At 48.0% G+C, this 20,436-nt stretch overlaps 4 protein-coding genes across 4 annotated transcripts; all 4 read left to right on the top strand.

The window, feature by feature from the left end:
• Positions 1-2,655: 2,655 nt before the first annotated feature.
• On the top strand, positions 2,656-3,213 carry LAJ45_00105 (uncharacterized protein; the record flags this gene model as incomplete). Its single annotated transcript, XM_046109707.1, has 1 exon — positions 2,656-3,213. One exon carries the CDS (start codon positions 2,656-2,658, stop codon positions 3,211-3,213), a length of 558 nt encoding a protein of 185 aa, XP_045976400.1.
• Positions 3,214-6,872: 3,659 nt separating this feature from the next.
• Positions 6,873-7,797, top strand: LAJ45_00104 (uncharacterized protein; the record flags this gene model as incomplete). The annotated part of the gene is made up of 2 exons (XM_046109706.1): positions 6,873-7,475; positions 7,525-7,797. The coding sequence occupies 2 exons, from the start codon at positions 6,873-6,875 to the stop codon at positions 7,795-7,797; spliced, it is 876 nt and encodes a 291-aa protein (XP_045976399.1).
• Positions 7,798-10,623: 2,826 nt separating this feature from the next.
• LAJ45_00103 (uncharacterized protein) lies at positions 10,624-12,060 on the top strand (the record flags this gene model as incomplete). The annotated part of the gene is made up of 2 exons (XM_046109705.1): positions 11,511-11,663; positions 11,722-12,060. The coding sequence occupies 2 exons, from the start codon at positions 11,511-11,513 to the stop codon at positions 12,058-12,060; spliced, it is 492 nt and encodes a 163-aa protein (XP_045976398.1).
• A 2,253-nt stretch (positions 12,061-14,313) lies between these two features.
• LAJ45_00102 (uncharacterized protein) lies at positions 14,314-17,047 on the top strand (the record flags this gene model as incomplete). The annotated part of the gene is made up of 4 exons (XM_046109704.1): positions 14,314-14,979; positions 15,037-15,095; positions 15,161-16,020; positions 16,080-17,047. The coding sequence occupies 4 exons, from the start codon at positions 14,314-14,316 to the stop codon at positions 17,045-17,047; spliced, it is 2,553 nt and encodes an 850-aa protein (XP_045976397.1).
• Positions 17,048-20,436: the final 3,389 nt, after the last annotated feature.

Here is a 20,436-nt window from a genome sequence, read left to right as displayed (position 1 = left end):
GGCAAAACTGTCAAGCCTATCCCGGAGGAGATACCAGAAACACCCCCTAAGCAGTCGCCAGTGCTTTCCGGGTTCACCCCGATCAACAAGAGCCGAAAACAAAACCCTGTACCTCCACCAATCCGGACTGAAACCCGGACTCCGCCAAATACTAACCTAGCTCCATCGGACACTGAAGGGATCTTCCCGAGTAACTGGGGAGCAACCCTAACTGATTCCGACTCCTTTCCCGACTTTAGGTCCGAACCCTCTGAACCATACATAAGTGACGATCAAGACCCAGCAACAGGTCCAGCAACAGGCCCACTAGCAGCAGTCTCCACTGCTTCCTCAGCACGCAGCAGTGCTTCACCAGAGGCCCTTGTACGGACGACCGTACTTAGGGTTAGTGCTACCCCACCAGCACCCGCTAGTGCTCCACAAAAGAACGTTGCCCGGAAGACCATAGTCCCAAGTCAAGTTCTCACTCGGTCCAAGTCTAGTGCAGTCCGCTCAACAGGCCCAGCAACAGGCCGCTCAACAGGCCCAGCAGGCTCTACTACTCCCTCACCAGCACCCGTCAGTGCTCCACCGAAGGTTCTTGCACCGGAGACCCCTACATTCAAGCCCCGACGCCCCTCTCGGTTATTTTCTAGTGCAAGCCCGTCCGAACTAATAGACCACCCCTCACCAGTACGACAGAGACGAATTAGACCCGAGCCATCGCCGATTGTCCAAGAGACATCCCCGAGTGTTCAAGAGACATCCCCGAGTATTCAAGAGACATCCCCGAGCTCGACCGCATTCAAGATGACTCAAGCAAGCAAAGCGAAGATGACTTTAGGTCTACTCAACCTACCTAAAGTGTACACCAGCATCCGCAACAGCCTAAAGGCGGAAATGCAAAATGTGGGTTGGGTCAATAAAAGCACGTCCGGTATGACTGCGTTCAATGCCCTATGCCTTTACTTGATGAACTTGCCCTCCTTCAACGGTTTTCTGACAATTTGGACTGGGGGTGACTCCGATGCCCGTAGAGCACTGGCGAGTGCTCTACAGTGGCTCATCGCAGATGTTGGTATGAAGGATAGGTTATCAAGGGGACAGGGAGACCGTCAGTTCAAAGAGGCTGCCGGTGATAGTGATGATGATGATGACGGCGGTGGTCAGGCAGCCGGAAGACGCTCTCGCAAAGGGAAAGAGCGTGCAGTACCTCCGGAACTCGTGCGACCTTCCATAATGGTTACCGTGGTGGACCCCGGTGCTCTAGGGGCATTCTTTATGCTCGTCCCACTACCTACTTATGACTGGAATGATCCCCTGAACGAACCTTCGTTCATCGGAATTTTGACCAAGATAACTTTCCCCGAGCTATGCAACTTGATCCTGAAGCACACCGCACCCGGCAGAGCAGTCAGGACTATCTGGGGGGCAATTGAGAATGTCCCCCCGGCAGCTGTTCCTCCCGTTCGGCCGGTGGAGGTACAAATTACCGATTCAGAGGAGCTCGAAGGTTGGTTGAAGAACAGCAATGCCAGGCCTCGGAGGATATTGGCGGTCCTCCACAGAGCAGGCGCGGGTGCTAACCTGGGTGGTGCGGAATCCCCCCCGTTGAACCCGGCTTTCCCTCACGTTGAGGAAGATGATTATAGCATGATCGATATTCCTGCAGAGGATTCGGATTACGAGGAGGGAAAGCACCGGATAAATGCCAAAGGACTGAGGGTATATATGCCTAGAACTGATGCCAGTAATCAAAGGCTAATTCAGACTCTTGTTAGGCGTCGCGATAGACAGCAGGATGCTATCGACGATTTAGACCCCAAATACCTTAGGAAGTATCCTTTGGGTGTCGGGGTTGCTGACCCAAACTTCTTACAGGGGACGATCTGGACACCTGCCGGGATAGCAGCCAAGAGAGCTGCTGACGCACTCGCGGCTGCTGGTGCTGGAGGTGGTGGTGGTGGTGGTGGAGGTGGTGGTGGAGGTGGTGGTGGTGGAGGTGGTGGTGGTGGTGGTGGTGGTGGTGATGGTGGTGGTCTAGGACCTCCACCGCCTCCGGGCGGACCTCCTCCGCCTCCGGGCGGCGGTGGTGGTGGAGGACCAGCTGGAGGCGGTGGTGGTGGTGGTGGTGGGCCAGCTGGAGGCGGTGGTGATGGTGGTGATGGTGGTGGGCATCATTAGTTCCCTTTGGTATAATCTCTAACTTCCCTTCCTGCGGAATTGTCACTAACCTTTTAATAGTTGTTAGGATTACTCCCTGAGCACTCGTGATAGCTATTGAGGTGCGGTACGATTTGGTGTTTTGGATTTCCCTTTGTCTTGCGAGAGTATATCAATGGATGGGTCATATCGGATAGGATTAGATTAGATTAGATTAGATTAGATTATTCCAGGTAGTAACTGCACTGCTTTTATTTCAAAGTCGAATCAAACTCCTAGATTGCTCTCAGAGCACTCGGTACCACTTCAGAAAGTGCAGTAAAACGAGTGATGATAAATGATGCGGTTGAGTGCAGAAATTGTGGTAACATAGGATTATCCCTGCCGTAAGAGGATTAACGGTGCAAATTTTTCTTGATTAGCGGCGCAAATTTTCTCGCCAAGAATTGATTTCTAATCGAAGATATCGCGAGTGCTCCTAGAGCACTGCGGATATTCCTGCCAGTCATCAGAATGGCTCCCACCAAGCGCTCCTCCGGTTCAGCACCTCTTGCCCCAAAGCGCCCACGACTCCCAAAACGACCTGAAGAACATGAAGATTTACTGACTGACGAGTCTGAAATATCTTACCGAACATTGACTCCACTGCCAGCCCGCACTCGGAGTAGTCAATCGACCACCGCCGCTCAAATAACTCGGAAAGGTCTTCTCCGTTCCTCCGAAACCCCCACTGGGAGGAGCAGTCCTAGTAGGGTAGAATTTCATCTCCCCGAGGACCATACTGATAATTTTGAAGCGCAGGAGGAGCCTGAGGCAATTGAGGCGCCAGAGGCAATTGAGGCGCCAGAGGTGGAAGAAATAGTTGATACTAGCCACTCAGACTATGATGATGCTCCGGAGAATGACCACGAGAGCTCTGAGGAGGATGAGGATGAACCGGAGGATGAACCTCAAGCCCCCCCCCATCTTACACCCAGAAGTCTCAGACTGTCGGAAAGAGACCTCATACAGTTCAGCCGACTACTGCCAGAGCACTGGGCAATGCTCGGAGGAAACCAACTGGCGCGGTAGCGGAGGTAATTGCTTCTTCCAACGTGTAACAGGGCCACAGTAGGGCTGTTACAAAAATACCTGTTCTACCAGTCAAGCCATACGGCCCTAGGTTAACCGCAGCTGGTTCTTCATCGATGGGTGAAGAGAAGGGCAGATGAGCCCCTACCTCTATTGGTATAGAGGGTAGAGATCCTGGCGAGCAAGAAGTCTTACAAGTCAAGCTAGACGACTGGACCAAAACTAGAGCAGCAGGACGAGCAGACCAAATAAGGAAGGGTAACCCCAAATAAAAGTTACCCTACCTTGGCATTCAACCTTTGAGGCGCAATAACTTTGCAGCCGATGCCCGGAAAATATGCTTTACCACGTCAGAAAGGATCCTGGAGATGCTCCGGTCCATTTGGGGTGGTTGAATGAACGCATTGCGGAGTTGAGGAAACACTGCAAAATAAACACGTTTTAGACCCCCAAAAATAACCCCCGGAGCGTCGAACCGCCGGAACCCTCCTGTTTCAGCCCGGTGCATCTTTGGGGGGAGTAAGAGTGCGACCCAAACTACCAAAGCAAACCTTTGCTTTAAAAACACCCAAATCTATTCTAAATACTCTGAATAAGCAATTGCTGTCTGGTCGGCTGTTTCCTCTAGTTCCTAGGATCCCGACCCTTTTCTTGGCAAGGATTGCGAGATTTGACTCGGACGAAAATTCGTCCGCGGTGTGGTAGCAACTCTTCTCCTCCCCCCTGATAGAAAATAGGTGGTGCCCCCAGATTATTTGAAAGGCGGACGGCCAGTGAAAAAAGGAAAGAGGTAATGAAGGAAGGGGCGCCGAACTTCCATAAAGGAACTCGGTTGCCCCAGCTTGGTTTCGGGGGGATCAGGGAGTCTTTACCAGCGAGGAGCCCCCTTAAAGTTATTAAGTTTCTAGACTACAAATAACGATCAAACAAATGAAACTCTATCTTTCCATCGAACGAGCCGAAAGGATAGCTTGTCGAATTCCTTTCTGCCTATCTACCTGATCGAAGTCACGGTCGCGCCCCTTCAAGGCACCCCCGTTACAGTATAACTTTAAGCTCCTCGCTTAAAGAACCCCACGAGAAAGAAAAAAACCTACCTGAACACCTAGGACCACTTTCAAGGCTGAAATAACCGAGCAGTTAGCTTTTTTTTTTCAGCTCAGGCTGGCATGGGAGAGGCTAACTCTTTACTATGGTCTCCACTGTATCCGTCAGAGGGTTATAGCGCCCACATTCGCTCAAAGGGTTATAGCGCCCACATTCGCTCAAAGGGTTATAGCGCCCAGCTTCGCTCGGAAAGGAGACCACATTCAGGATCGCTCCTAGAAAATCCTGATAGTCCCATTGACCAACGGCCCCCATTCCCCATCTGGGCCCCAGTCCCAACCAAAGTCAACGTTACTTCGTCCACGATGACGGCAGGAAGAGTCCGGAAGAGGGGGATAACTGGCTTTCTTCTGGCGCCACCATGCCTCGTAATATGCTTGGAGAGCCAGTCTTTGTCTCTCCCTTGCCTCTTCTTGGACCACTCGCTGCCGCATCCACTCAGCTCCCCTTCCATCTCGCGCAATCTCATCCCGCATCCACCGCACCTGTTCCCGTTTCTCCATCAGTGCCGCACGGACACGAGCCTGACCAACACTTCTGTCCCCTGGTTGGGAGAAGGGATAAGGACGACGGTAATCCTCCCGAGTCAGAAATGGGACCTGGTTGAAATGGCCATCGAAGGTCGAGGTCTCCAAACTCCGAGGAACAGCATGCCTGTGGAAGCATTAGCGGTAGTAAGAAGAGGTTACACAACTCGCTGGATCATGCCTACCTCATAGCACTCCGTGATCGGACGGCTTTACGAGCAACTCTCCGAGCGTGGATGGTGTTACCACCATCCAGCTCCAGGAGATCAGTAACAACCGCACCAGTTGAGGATCTAAGCCTTGTCCCCCGCCGAGATCGACTAGCGTTAGATAAAAACGCTTGTACAATAGACGAATTGATCGCAATGAACAAAGAGAGGAATAGAATAAAGAAAAACATTATTGCTGCAAGGAGGTGATAAATTTGGTGTTGGGTGTGGAAAGATCGAACTCCCTGGAGTGTAGAATGAATAGAAGGAAAAGAATTCTTACCCTCCTTAGTTCGACGGATACCCCGCTTTTATAAGCGAACTCCTATTCCAGTTCCGAGAATCAGCGTGGTTAGCCGAAGCAGGAGTTCGGTCCGGCTTTAACCGAACCCAGCACTAACCGTGGAAGGAGACAAGGACACCGAGTTTACCTGGTCTGAGGGATAGGAGCATGCGTTCGAAGTCCTGAAAGAGGCCTTCCATCCGCCCCCGTACTAGCCCACTTTGATGCCGAGCTAGCTACCAAGATTGAGACCGATGCCTCCAACTTCGCTAAATCTAGCATACCGTCCCAATTCCACCGAGATGACAACAAGTGGTATCCAGGAGTCTTTTACTCCAAAATGATGTCACAAGCCGAACGGAATTATGACGTTCACGACAAGGAGTTAGGTGCCATTGTGTCATGCTTCAACGAGCGAAGTCTCCCAGGAGAAACCTCCAGCCGGAGGGAAACCTCCAGCCGGAGGGAAACCCCCGGTGGAGAAAAAACCAGAACCCAGAACCAGCGGGTAATGGTGGACAAAATGGAATAGTCCCCCCGGTTGGTGGCGATCCCAACCCGGGAGGGGACTCAGATAGTTCAGATTCGGAGCCTGAGTATGGAGATAGGAGAGGATGGCGGAGATACCTCAGGAAGATGCTGGAGAAGCAGCAGACAGAGCTCCTGGCCTCCATGACACAGTTCATGAGACCTCCGGCCCCCCTCACACCCCTCCGCTGCCTCCAGGGCCCGAGAACCAAAGGCACACCCTCAGGCCAAGTTCAATGGCAAAGCAAACAATGTGGAGACCTTCATCAGGCAATGTGAGAATGTCTTCTCCATTGAAAGCCAGTTCTTTACCTACGAAGAGGTTAGGATCCGATATGCTGGTAACCTGATGGAAGGAGAAGCCCCAGCCAACTGGTATGAGGCTTACCACAGCTCCATTGACCAAGCTTCTGCCAACCGGATAGCTGGGATGTCTGTGGTGTTAGATGAGAAATGGAAGTGCTGGGATTCCTTTGTGGATGCTCTCAGAGCAGCCTTTGGCGAAGCTATCTCTAGGGATGATGCGGCAGCCCAATGGAAGGCCCTTACCCTCACAGCCAAGGGTCAGTTAGTGGATGATAAGATCCTCAGTTCCCATATTTCCGAACCTAGGCATGAGTTGGGCTCGCTTTACCTCCGTTACACCTCTGGGTTTCCTCCAGCCTGGGTTCGCCAAGGGGTTGTCCCCGGAATCCCATAGAGGTACACCACCCCCGGAGTCACCCTCTGCGTTCCTACAAAGATACGGTCACGGTCGTCACCAACCAGCAAAAAAAAAAAAGGGGGGGGGCGCTGAAACCGAGATAAGCTCGATGGGCGGCCAACCTCGCGGAGTTTGACTTCAAAGTTGTATACCGCCCTGGAAAACTAAAAACGCCAAACCAGACATCTTGTCTCGGCGTTGGGACCACGCCCTTAAAGAGGGGGGTAAGGCTCATCAAGACCCTGAAATTCTTGTTTAAGCCAGGACAACTTATAATGGGTTCTGTCCAACACCCGATCGTTATGATCAACTCAGCATGTGCAAGATCAGCCCAAATCTGCAAACTCACACCGGTGCTCCTGGATGAAATCTGGGCTCAAGCAGCCTTAGATCCAGAGTACCTCTCTTTGAAAAAAGCCATTGAGAACACCTCTGGGAATCCGGTGAACCGATACCTGACTTTAAAGGACGGACACGTCTTCTATAAGGAAAGGTGGTACATTCCAAATCATCGGGAACTGAAGCTCAAGATCCTGAGCGCCCTACATGATTCGAAGACTGCTGGTCACTTTGGACAATTCAAAACGGCAGAACGCCTTCGGGCACTGTCCTTTGCCAAAAGATGGACAACGATGTGGAAGAATACGTTCAGAGTTGCGATACATGTCAACGCGCTAAAGCCTCAAACACACAAGAAGAAAGGGATGTTGCAACCTTTAGAGGTCCTCTCTATTCCTTGGAGTTCCATTTCAATGGACTTTATCACCAAAGCAACCATCGAAGAACTTGCTCAAATCTTCCTCCGGGAGATATGGCGACTGCATGGACTTCCTGAGGAGATTATCTCCGATCAGGACTCTAGATTCGAAACATATCGTCCTCAAACTGACGGGCAAACTGAGAGAGTCAACCTAACGCTAGAACAGTATCTCAAAAAACTATTGCTTCTGTCAGCGGGACGATTGGGCAGAGTTACTCCCGCTTGCCAAGTACGCCTACAACACGGCCACCCAAGAGTCAACCAAAGCATCGCCATTCTACGCGAACTATAGGTTTCAACCAGATTCCACTTGGCCCTCACTTAAACGGAAACTAGACAACTTCGACGCGTCCAGCGCGGCACAAGCACAGCAGAAAAAATGGTATGATCAGAAACAGATGAGTGCTCCAGAACTGAAGGTTAGGGACGAGGTGATGCTGGACCGATGCAACATCTTAACCAAGTGACCCTCAAATAAGCTAGACCACCAAAAAAAAAAAAATGGGTCCCTTTGAGGTTGTCGGGAAACTTGGCGTCGCGTCCTACAGGCTGAATCTACCCACTCAGTGGAACATTCATGATATCTTCCATATATCTCTGCTGGACCCTCAACGAGCTATACTGCTTCCACCTCCGGATGAGGTTCAAGGGGAAGGCAGTTACGTTCTCAAGAAAATAGCCGATAGCCAATGACAGCAGGCTGGTCGTTGGAAGAAGTTCGTGCAATATCGGATTACCTGGGAGGGTTATCTCTCAGAAGACTCTTGGGAACCGTACAAATTGTTGTAAGGAATGGCAGACGAGCCACTCCGAGAGTTCCATGCGAAGTATCCCCGAAAATCATGGGACGAATGGTAATACAGGAAAGTGCGGGAAACCGAGACGACGGAGTGTTCTGGGATAAGCGTGGAGAAAACGAGTCTCCCCTTGTTAGGTCACACGTTTCACTTGAGGTTTCCTTTGTCAATAGAAATGGATGCAAAAAATAGAGTGTAACGGAGCCATTTCAACTGTCTGGTGTATGAGTACACACAGGGCCCGGTTACATGCTGAGAGTTATTGATAGAAGCCAGTTGCACAGTGACATGCAAGTACCGGCAGTGTGGTTAGCTACCAGCTGTCAGAGTAACTACATTCTGAGCGCTAGGAAGAGGATCTATTCATGGGAGCAATGATTGACGAGTCTATGCCTCGCCAATGATTAGAAGGCCAGCCAGAGTGAAGCTCTGAGTGCTCGGCGATCCTCTACATCCTCTGAGCATGATAAGTCCGCCGGTAGTGGCAGGGACTATGCCTGGGAAAGTCTACAATAAGTAAAGAGCTCTACAGCAATGATTAAGCTTACGCCTGAGCGGTAGCTCATTCATGCAGGTCCCGGTTGTGCGACAATCAAGACTGCAGGTGTTACAAAGGCTTTGACTAAGGGTGGTTGCCTTCGGAACCGGAAGCACCCGCTAACGCTTAGAGAGAAGCGGGGTAGCGGTGGTATTGCTTCCCTTCCGCTAGAAGGGATCACCAGAACTTAGTAAGGGAGTAGGAGCAGGGAATGGAATCCTTTGGAGTATAAGTACTCAGGATCCTTCCCGCCCAACTATCCGATTTCCTGATTTCTATCTTGCACGGCCAAATCCTTTCTCTCGGATTCTAGCGATACGAGGAAAGGCTGTCCCCGTTACATTGAGTTTGTATGGAATGATTATTAGAGCTACATTTTCTTGTATGCTCATAACGTACCATACCAAAAAGCCTAGGTTAGACTCGGGACGAGTCTACCGGAGGGAGGAGTAGTGTAACAGGGCCACAGTAGGGCTGTTACAAAAATACCTGTTCTACCAGTCAAGCCATACGGCCCTAGGTTAACCGCAGCTGGTTCTTCATCGATGGGTGAAGAGAAGGGCAGATGAGCCCCTACCTCTATTGGTATAGAGGGTAGAGATCCTGGCGAGCAAGAAGTCTTACAAGTCAAGCTAGACGACTGGACCAAAACTAGAGCAGCAGGACGAGCAGACCAAATAAGGAAGGGTAACCCCAAATAAAAGTTACCCTACCTTGGCATTCAACCTTTGAGGCGCAATAACTTTGCAGCCGATGCCCGGAAAATATGCTTTACCACGTCAGAAAGGATCCTGGCGATGCTCCGGTCCATTTGGGGTGGTTGAATGAACGCATTGCGGAGTTGAGGAAACACTGCAAAATAAACACGTTTTAGACCCCCAAAAATAACCCCCGGAGCGTCGAACCGCCGGAACCCTCCTGTTTCAGCCCGGTGCATCTTTGGGGGGAGTAAGAGTGCGACCCAAACTACCAAAGCAAACCTTTGCTTTAAAAACACCCAAATCTATTCTAAATACTCTGAATAAGCAATTGCTGTCTGGTCGGCTGTTTCCTCTAGTTCCTAGGATCCCGACCCTTTTCTTGGCAAGGATTGCGAGATTTGACTCGGACGAAAATTCGTCCGCGGTGTGGTAGCAACTCTTCTCCTCCCCCCTGATAGAAAATAGGTGGTGCCCCCAGATTATTTGAAAGGCGGACGGCCAGTGAAAAAAGGAAAGAGGTAATGAAGGAAGGGGCGCCGAACTTCCATAAAGGAACTCGGTTGCCCCAGCTTGGTTTCGGGGGGATCAGGGAGTCTTTACCAGCGAGGAGCCCCCTTAAAGTTATTAAGTTTCTAGACTACAAATAACGATCAAACAAATGAAACTCTATCTTTCCATCGAACGAGCCGAAAGGATAGCTTGTCGAATTCCTTTCTGCCTATCTACCTGATCGAAGTCACGGTCGCGCCCCTTCAAGGCACCCCCGTTACACAACGTGTCGGTGGACATGGTGCAGGTTCGACTCTATCTCGCCCATTGATGCTTTTTAACATGTAAGTATTAGTGGCTAACGATTCAGAGTGGAACTCGACCGGGCGCGAAAGTAATACGTAAACAAGGTCAAGGGAGAGCAGCACCCACTTCAGCACCCAGCCAGAATGCATCCCAGAGAGCACTCCCGGCATCCCAGAGAGCACCCCCAACACCCTCACAGTCTAGGCCCTCTGCACCTGTTTATGCTCATGAGTATACCTCTTCTACGCGCCATATCGATTTTTCCTCGATGCGCTCTCGATACGGGGAGTCGTCCCCCACTTACCGGACATATCGTTCTTCACCGCCTAGCGAGGTAATTGGCGAGAACTCTGTGAGCAGTCGTCAGATTCCTTCAAGCCAACTTCACGGTCAAGGTAGATCGCGAAGAGTCTACGAAATCGAGTACCTTTCCTCATCTAGGGGGGGGACGAGAGTACTCCGATGCCGGAAAGCGAGGGTATTTTGATTCCGGGAAGCGAGGTTAGTATTCCGGAGGACACTCACGACGTCTTTGAGAACACTGGCGACATTCCTTCGAGCCAATTGACTCAGAGGTCTGTGGTCCCTAACTCTAGGAGTGCAAATGTGCTGTCAGTGCAGGCTCAGAGGATTGAGAAGGAGTGTAGCGTGTTAATCGGGGAGCATACTCTTCTACATGAGCCCTTTCCACCTGCAGCAAGACTTTCGGTACTGGTAGTGAGCATGTGGGCAACTGCTAGTCGCCGAGTGCGGTGTAGAGTAGACCTTGATGAGGTCGTTATTAAACAGGTGAGTGCCCCCAAAAGGATTACGAGTGCTCTGGAAGCATAATTGAGAATGATAGGTCAGAAGTCTGCACTCCCGTGTCCGTTCCCACTTGATGCACGAGGTGAAAGGGCGCCTGGCGGACTCTACGATATACGGGCTTGGAAATTTTGTGGGGCCTGAGGCGAGGGCGGCTCAAGTGGAATACCTTTTGAAGAATGATCGTTTCTTGAGCCCCCAACAGCATTACGAGGTATGATGCCAGTGGATGCCCAGAGAGCACTCGGGATAGCCGGTAACAGATTCTAGACCTACCGACTGCGCTTCCTGGCTCCGGAAATTATCGATATATTGTATTTTAAATACTTCGATGGGGTAAGAATGCGAGGGGTTAGGGATCCCGAATTTCTAGAGCGGATAACCCCTACCCTTATTTGCCTGATATCGACGGCGATCTGGCACGGCATTCGGGCGTGGTCAACAGGGAGTTACGTGAAGCCTGATAATTTTCAGTCGCAGAATGAGAGTGTTGTGAGTAAGTATGGCCCGATGCCCTCATTGATATGGCGAGTGCCTTGGGAGCAATGACGGATGCTCCTAGGGCTATACGGGATTGCCAAGCTGACATCCAAACACGAGTAGAAACGTTCAACAGCATGAGCAACACTTGGAAGGGGAGAAGTAAACAGAACCAGGAGGCAACCTTGGAGGTAATCAAAGATAACCTTCGAGAAAAGGTATGATACTTCTAGATGCCGGTAATGCGAGTGGTATTCTAAATGCTAACCCTAATAGATACGAGATAAAAAAGGGGTAACGATTGAGATTATACCAGAGGAGGGTTTTAGCGAGGACGATGAAGCTCTGGCTGCGGATCTTGCCGCATTCCGAGATGCTCGGAGAACACCCACGAGTGCTCCAGGAGGTCGGGTTGATTCCGACAGCGCCCAGGACGAAGTGATTAATGCCCGACTTCGCGGCATTGACACCGAAGAGGAGGGGGAGGAGGAAGAAGAAGAGCTGGAATTACCTGTAGCGGGGGATTACGAAGGGGGGGGGAGGAGGATGTGTAGAACAATCACGAGTGCTAAGGGAGATAGTGGGGGATTTCTTCTGATTCGTATATTGTATTAGGGTTAGTTAGGGTGTTAAATGGCGTATTGTATTTAGTATTAGGCGGAGGATCACGGTGTTGAATACACCAATTCTCAAAGTGCAGTCGCGAGTGCTCTGGAGACAGTAGAGATCGTCGTGCGAGTGATGTTTTTGTAATCTCATGGGGGAATTGTGAATACCAGAGGCCGGAACGGCGGAGAGGTGTATGCCTAGAGAGAACGGGGCGCCGACATGTAGGAATCGGTACGTCGGGCATGAGCCAGATTTCAAAGCACCCCATCCGGCAACGTCAGGGGGAGTCAGGGCAATCATTCTATCCCCAGAGCCCGCTGGAGCAGTGAAGAGTGCTCCAGGAGCAGTCAGGATATCCAACCATGCAACTGGCGTTCTCTGGCGGGTAGAGTGACGTCCTAGTTACACCGGGCGCTATTATTTAGTGTCGGGGCCCGTTGTGCGGACTAGTGTGCGTTGGGGCGGAATAATGTGCGCCAGACCTCGCCAGGAGCACTGGCGGTATCTCTGGAGAGGTAGTTTACCTACCGAGCGCCCTGAGCGCCCTGAGCGCCCCGGGCGTCTGGCGAAGGCTACAGGTTTGCTGATGTACCCGAACTACTTCATCGAAGAAGATCGATTACCACTGGCATCTGCTAACCCTAGTGAATCTTTGTTGATAACACAGCTTGCGCTGGGGCCCATATCACTGGTAGACTAAGGAGATTCCTACTCGACATTAACTGAAAACCTTTTGGAGACTTCTGCCTTCATAGCTGTTGGCCGAACTCTGAGCTCTGCATAGTGTACTCTTATGGTCTGGTATGCATCCCTCGCACATTGCTTCCATATATAGATACTCTTACTATTACCCAGAATGGAGTTATTCTAACAGTTGATAGCTAGCTACTCTGTCAGTACTTGAATGTCACTCTTAAACTAGCTTCCAAAAATAGCTCTCAAAATGTTACCAGTCCCTGTATGTACACATACATGAAACAGTTGAAGTGTCTCTATTACAGGTTGGACCCTGGCCAAGTGGAGGATTTCGTCTGCTATTACCACGTTATTTCTTCATGTTCGAGTGAAGAACTTCTTTTTGTCTTTCTCTTCTATTTTTCTTTCCCACTTCCTGTTTCTCTCTTTTCCATTTATTCAGGGTTTGTTCAGACTAGACCTCAATTTCCTTCATTTCTCTACTACGATTTGGCCGAGGCATGTGTGTTTCTTTCTTATAATTCAACCCCACCGTGACGTTCGGGCGCAAGCAATAATAATTATAAATACAATATACAAAATAGATTCATGTCCTCAATAGCTTACAATGTAGAGGCCTTGCAGTTGTTAGCTAACTACACTGCCGGTACCATCATTCCATAAGCTACTAGTTTTCTCTGATATCGTTCAGCACGTAACGGGCCCTGTGTGTACTCATACACAAGACAGCTGAAATGGCTCCGTTACAACTGCTTCTCAATACAGACAAAGGAATGGGAACATATGTTTACTTTGAAATTGACAAATGACCTTACTGTACCTTCCTTTTCGTTTTACAAAGAGATGGACTTCGCATTTGGATTCCTTGCTCAATTTAGGTCTTAGAACAATCTATGAACTCATGTAACGATTGGGTGGTTGATTTCTATACCCGCCTCGTGAATGTACTTGCAGGGGGATTGGTCGAGGATGATAGGATATCACTCTCTATCTTATGACTATCCCTTAGACACATGAATGCATTAGCGTGACCTACCTTAGAAACGATTTACTGTAATAAAGCAGCAACTTGTGAAGTTTTTGGTATCTCTGAACTGTATTCGAAAGACCGATAAATGCAGCAAACTGCTTACCCGGACCTTTTCTCAGCCAAATTTGAGAATACATGACCGCCAACCCGCCCTAATGCATGAGAGAGATTCTCCAAGTGTCTTATGTCCAAGGGATACTTCAAGGTGTTACTAAGCGCAGCGCAGGTGACCTAGATCGTCACACGAATCCCTGACTAAGTGATAATATCTGGTCACCTGACTGTATGATCATCGCGTCTGCCCTTCCGTGGACTTCAAGCCCTTCACTCCCCAATACTACTGATTTATTGAGAACAGTACCTGAGGCTCCTAAGTTCTTTTGCTATTTTACTCACCTGAAGACCACCACCCCTCTCCAACCCCTTTCTCACTTACTTGACCATACATGACATATCGAACCCAAATCCTTCAATCGTAACTCACCGATCCATTCCAAATATTTTGAGCACTCCCAAACTCTGTCCTTATCAGCATGCCGGCTCGTTCCTTACCTAGGAAACGCCGGCTGGTAATCGACTCCTCTGAAGATCAGCCTGCATCCCGGCAACTGAAGTCTCCACGAAGATCTTCTCCTCCGGCATCCCGCACAAAGCGCTCGGTCCCCAACACGGCCCATGGCTCCTCTCAAGTCTTGAATCGTAGAGCGCTGTTCTCATCTCAGTCCAAACGAGAAACACCCAGATCAACTCAAGCTAGCTCGATAAACAACAAGACTACTGAGAACCCTAAACTTAAACAAATACAATCCCCTCTAAGTGATGTCTCCGCGAAGACTAAACCGCTTCAATCTCTATTGTCCTCTTCATCAAACCCACCGACTAGATTACTACCTTCCTCTCAACACGAGGATCTCAATGACCTGATCGAAGATTGTTTTTCTGACACCGATACAGCATTAGGCAATGTAGGCGACACTGAAGTGTCGAGGAGGGGCACCACTTCCCAGAGAACCCAACCCACATCAGAAACCAAAGGTCACAGTCGTGAGCCATCCATAGGCACCGAAGGTCTTCGATCTAAGCAACGAAGGGAGGCCCCGGGTGCTAGCAGAGGAGGCATTCGAGAACTAAAAAATACCAAAACTCTGAATATAACCCCACTTAGCGTTGTCAAGACCAAAACTGTTGGCATTCATACCGTTGGTGCAGCAGCCCTTCTACCATCAGCAGTACTGGTGCTAATCGTAAACATGCAGCGATTAATCCTCGTCCTTGGCCGGAACGCTTTGCACCACAGTCGGCCGATAATCTTGCTGTAAACCCAAGGAAGGTTTCTGAAGTTCGATCATGGCTTAGCCATGTATTTGATGGCTTTTCTAGACAGAGATTGTTAGTACTGAAGGGCTCAGCGGGTGTTGGGAAGACTGCCACGATCAACGCCTTATCAAAGGAGCTGGGATTCACAGTGCTGGAATGGGGCAATCCTAGCAATGCCGTTCGCTATCGAGAAGAGGGAGAATTCGGCGTAAGACTGACAGGTATTTTCGAGGAATTTGTAGGAAGGGCATCAAAATTCGGAAGCCTGGAGTTAGTTTCAACCTCGTCAAGCTTTACTGGAACCGAACCGGAAAAGCAATCGCTTCCTAATGGCGATATCAAAAGGGTCATATTAATTGAAGATTTTCCAAACACGCTTTTTACATCCTCTCAAGCACCTTTGGCTTCCTTTAGGCACTCGATCAAGTCATTTCTTGCTGCCCCTGTTCCAGCGCATGCTGCACTACCTCCTTTGATACTTGTAATATCCGAAAGTGCCACTGTTGCCGGACCTGGTGCCTTTACTGCCCATCGTCTATTATCCCCCGAAATCCTTCGCCATCCGCTTGTCACCTCTATCGCCTTCAACAAAATTGCTCCTACATTTATGCTCAAAGCTCTCTCCAACGTATTAACTCAAGAATCATTTGACTCTGGACGCAAGCTTCGACCTAGCAAGCCCTTAATGCAGGCATTGGCAACTAGTGGAGACGTCAGAAGTGCAATCATGAGCCTAGAATTCCTGGCAATAAATGGAGAATTAGGTGCATTTTCTGAGGAGGTGACATTTAGGTCCAAGCACAGACAAAAGCTGGGGGATGGTGATCTCACAGATCTTGAGCGAAGAATATTGACGGGCGTTACTCAGAGAGAATCAAGTTTTGGGATTTTTCATGCTGTTGGGAAAGTAGTTCATAATAAGAGTAAGTAAGGATTTGTAATGTTATCAATATCCACGACCCCAGGCTAATAGGTTAGCTAGGATATGGAGACGACACGGAGGATGTTTACGTCGCACCTCCGCCAAAACCATTTTTGAATATTCATCCATACAACCCCAGAGCCAGTAGAGTAGACATCAACAATTTAATTGACGAAGCGGGTACCGATCCTCAGACTTTGATATCTGCCCTACACGAGAACTATCTCGGTTCTTGCAATTTTCTTGGCGGCTTTTCACGACAGGCCCACTCTCTCGAAGATCTTCTCGACTGTGTCAACCACTGCATAGGGGATTTAAGTGACAGTGATATTTTAACATCATCGCGACCATATCACAAGAATCTCGGTGCGTGGGGTGCGAGTGGTAACCATGAAGCATTTGACGGCTTTGTAGGTACTACGGGGATAAGACAAGACGACATCTCCTTCCAGGTCGCAGTTCGAGGCCTAACTATTGCATTACCATCACCTGTCAAACGGGATTCTAAGGACAACAAAATGTTTTATCCTACGAGTCTCAAATTATGGAAAACTAAGGAGGAAATTGAAGGAGTGGTGGACCTAGTTGTTGATAAGCTTTTCCGACTCGATGGATATGATAACCTTGGGGCTCTCGGAACTGGAAAAGTAGATTTTGTTTTGGAAACATTACCGTACCTCAAGGCGATTATGAGGGGACAACAAAGGAAAGCGGCCGAGAAGAGTTCATTTGGCATGAAATTGTTCGAGATTGCCGGTAGATCAGGCGGGGGGCTCATGCGAGATTTAGAGAAGGTTACTGTTTTGAAAGGCATCGGTGGGCCAAGCGATGATTTGCCTGATGAAGAACCAAGCGAAGCACTAGACGAACTAGAAGTTGCTGAAGAAGGAAGGACGGGGCTTATGACTTCCTCTCAGGAAATTGCCGATGGTAGGAATCAGAAGGATGAGGGAGCTACCGAACAATTGGACGCAGTGACGATCGAAAGCTTGATATTGTCTGATGACGATATTGTGGATGATTGGTAGGTATGTTGTGTAATGTACCCTGCTCGGGCTTATAAGCATTCAGGGCACTTCAATTCGCGCTCCCATCTTCATGCCCAGGGACTCTCCACCTGTGTTGGATTGTACTATATTCAAACTCAAGTACTGATATTAAGATTTAATTCGGATAGAGGTCGTATTTTTCATAGGGCGCTGCTGCCCACCATTTTATATAAATGCGGTCATCCATGAACAGGGCCTGCAAGGTAATGAGTGATAAATCATGATGCAGACTATGTAGAGTCTTATACGTTTTCCAACATATAGTGTAGATTTGGCGCTCCCCCTCCCCTTCCACCCCCGGGGGTTACCACATAATCCCCATAAGACTCTAGAAACTTGGAATAGCAGTAAACGTAAAGTATTTGATACAACAGCATTTATCGCATTCCATCTGGTATAGATAATATAAGATTTACGGGTTCGTTCGAAAGCTACCCAAAGCATCGTTGCAACATGGCAAATCATAACCCCAAACACAATTATAAGAAATCTTCCCCATTGCAACAACCACAACCATCCACAAGGATCTAGCTCGTAACCTCTTCACCCCGGATTGGAACAATGCCACAACGTTACTTGAAAATATGAAAATATTACTATTTCACTATTGGATAGGTGAGATACACATAAGATGATGATTATGGTTGCCATAAGCATTCCTTCGAAAGAAGCCTAACCAGTGTCGAAAATTCAAGAGTGAGCATGTAAGATTGTTCACGAATAGGTGGAATTGATAGTTTTCCCTTCGTTTGTCGATGGTGCCCACCGCACAATAGAAACTCGTAATTTTGGTGAAATAATAATTGATAAGAAAGCTAAGAGATCTGTGACCAAAGGCCACTCTCTTGGCACTAACTTCCGTGCGGCAGCATTTGTCGTCAGACAAAGGGATAGAAGTGCCTATATACATATTGTTGGGGTAATTAAGGCGGTTTTTAGGCCTAATATAATAATAACCACAGCATGAAAGCCTTAAGCTACCAATAGTTATGTGCGAGCTCTAACATTAACGTGTTGGGAGAAAAAAAATAGGAATTTGTGCGCGTGATATATCATGAAGGCGATAGCTTAGAACGAGTGATAGGCTATGTCTACGTCGGATTCGCTTATCTAATCAAAAGACATAAGTTTCACTGATTCATTTTTGCCTCGAAGTACTGAGTTATAAGTACAATACCATTTATAATCATCTCACTTGCAGGTTAGCACTTTCTCACTCATATCAACCCTTTATAATTACAAACCAAGGGCCCGTTCGGACAACCTTAGATTATTTCTTCGGATTATTGGACAGACTGGATTATCAGGTAGCGAAAATGATAATCATAGTACTCATAATAAGTGGATAATCTACATGTCCAGATAGCGTTGAAATAGCATTAGGCTCTCAGGATATCTGTGTTGTGTGGGAATAATTACCTCCGAAGGTGATAGTTTTCTTGGCGGATTATTAGGATAATCGGGAGTTCCGAATGTTGGATTATTCAATTACACGAACAGCATAGATTATTGTGATAATCCAAAAAGTCGATAATCCGTCAGATTATCGCCAATAATCTAGATTATTGGGTTGTCCGAACGGGCCCCAAATTTGCAGCCGTTCGCACATTTGTAAACGGAGGGACCCTACTTTGAGTTCAGTGCAGGCTTGGCGTCTTGGCATCAATTGTGGCCATGTATCCATGGAATACCACGTTTGCCTAATTCTGGGCGGGTCTTACCGAGCCATGAGATTCTAAAATGCGGGAAGTGATTTCACGTAGTGGATTGGGCATTAGGAATTCTATTACAGGATAAAGAAAAGGTGGTGTACATACGTCTAGCCAAGTAGTAACAGAAGTACGTTAAGCTTTATTTAGGGGCGCTTAAGTAGCTTAGGAACAAGATCAATATCGATCTATCACAACATTTTCTTGTGACTCTTTCCTGGTCATGAGGTCCACCACGGTACACCCTTCATGTAGATCCTATACTCAAACTGTCTATTTGTCTATTTTTACCAACCAGATCGCAAAAGTAAAGAATCTCGGTGATCTTTCCTAAAACTCTAGTAGACGCCAAGAAATGTCTCAGTGGCGTTAATTCCATTAATATCATTGCCAGCATCCAAGTTCGCGGCATATCTTGGAAGACACAGTGAAAGAACATTTGCCCTCTAGATATCCTTTGTTGTGCGGTTTGAAGTTGTTTTCCTGGATCTATGGCTGGGGATATTAATGTCGAGTGATACTTGATGATCACGCTACGACTATCCGGGTGTTACCCTCTCTAATGAGCTCCAATGGTCCGGCGACGGCGCTGCCCACTATATAACACGGGAATTAATTTTTATGTGGGATTTAAGAGTGATAACAGGATCTGTTAGTAAGGCCACAAAAAATTTGTTTCATTTTTTTGGGGGAAGCATTTTCGCCAGACGAAGGGATAAGATGAACAATCATAAGCGACCTCCACAATAGATAAACTGCTAGCTCAATAGACAAATTTGTAAAAGCAGCCCAACAAAACCCATCAAGAGCATGTCGCTTTAAAATGAAAGAAAAAAAAACACGTTAGAAACTACTCTTTCCCACCAGCCATTCTCTATGGCCCCCACGGTGTAAATCCCTCGCGGGTTTGGAGTGGCTTAGCAATGCATGTTTGGTGGTACAAATGATGTTTCGCACTGGTGACTGATCTATATAGACTTAAGAGCGTGTCTAGTGTCAACATATCTGTATATCTACATGTAGTAAAGAATCAACTAACTCGAGCCGATGGCATCAAGGTTACATCGTATCTACTATGTGTAATCAACTACCGCAATTATAACTACCATCGCTAGATTATACCAAAATCAAGGAAATCGTGAATTTGGTCCGCGCGCGTTACTGGAATAAAACAGATCACGTTTCAGGACGTTAATAATACATCCTACCTAAAAACCTATGTGACATGGCAGCTGTTTTGGATAATGGGCTTCTTGAATGTCATAACTTGTACGTACTAAAGGGGAACCGCGTAGGCGCACATAATTATATATAGCTTAGACCAATACAGTCCTGGGTGTTACAATTATACGTTGTTACAAGTCATTGCCGGCCTTCGGCCGGAGAGGATAATCCATCATATATTATATTTTAGTGCAATTCTGTATGAGAATATAGCCCCAGGAAGGGTATACTCAAAACTTTATATTAATGTAGAAGGATCTAATTAAAAATTAGCAAAAATAACCTTTTGATTTTTGATTTTACCTGCATTCATGTTGGTCTATTAATACTTTATCAGCAAAAAATCATTTGCTAATTCTAACGGCTCGGTTCTGGATTCAGGAACAACTTTGAATACGGCAGAGTTGGGACAGGTTTGAGGATGGAATTGGAGGA

Source organism: Morchella importuna, assembly GCF_003444635.1.
Source record: "Morchella importuna strain M04M26 chromosome Unknown Morimp01GS001, whole genome shotgun sequence".
Taxonomy (NCBI): domain Eukaryota; kingdom Fungi; phylum Ascomycota; class Pezizomycetes; order Pezizales; family Morchellaceae; genus Morchella; species Morchella importuna.
Note: the sequence above shows the minus strand (reverse complement) of the source record. Positions and strands in the feature narration are given on the sequence as shown.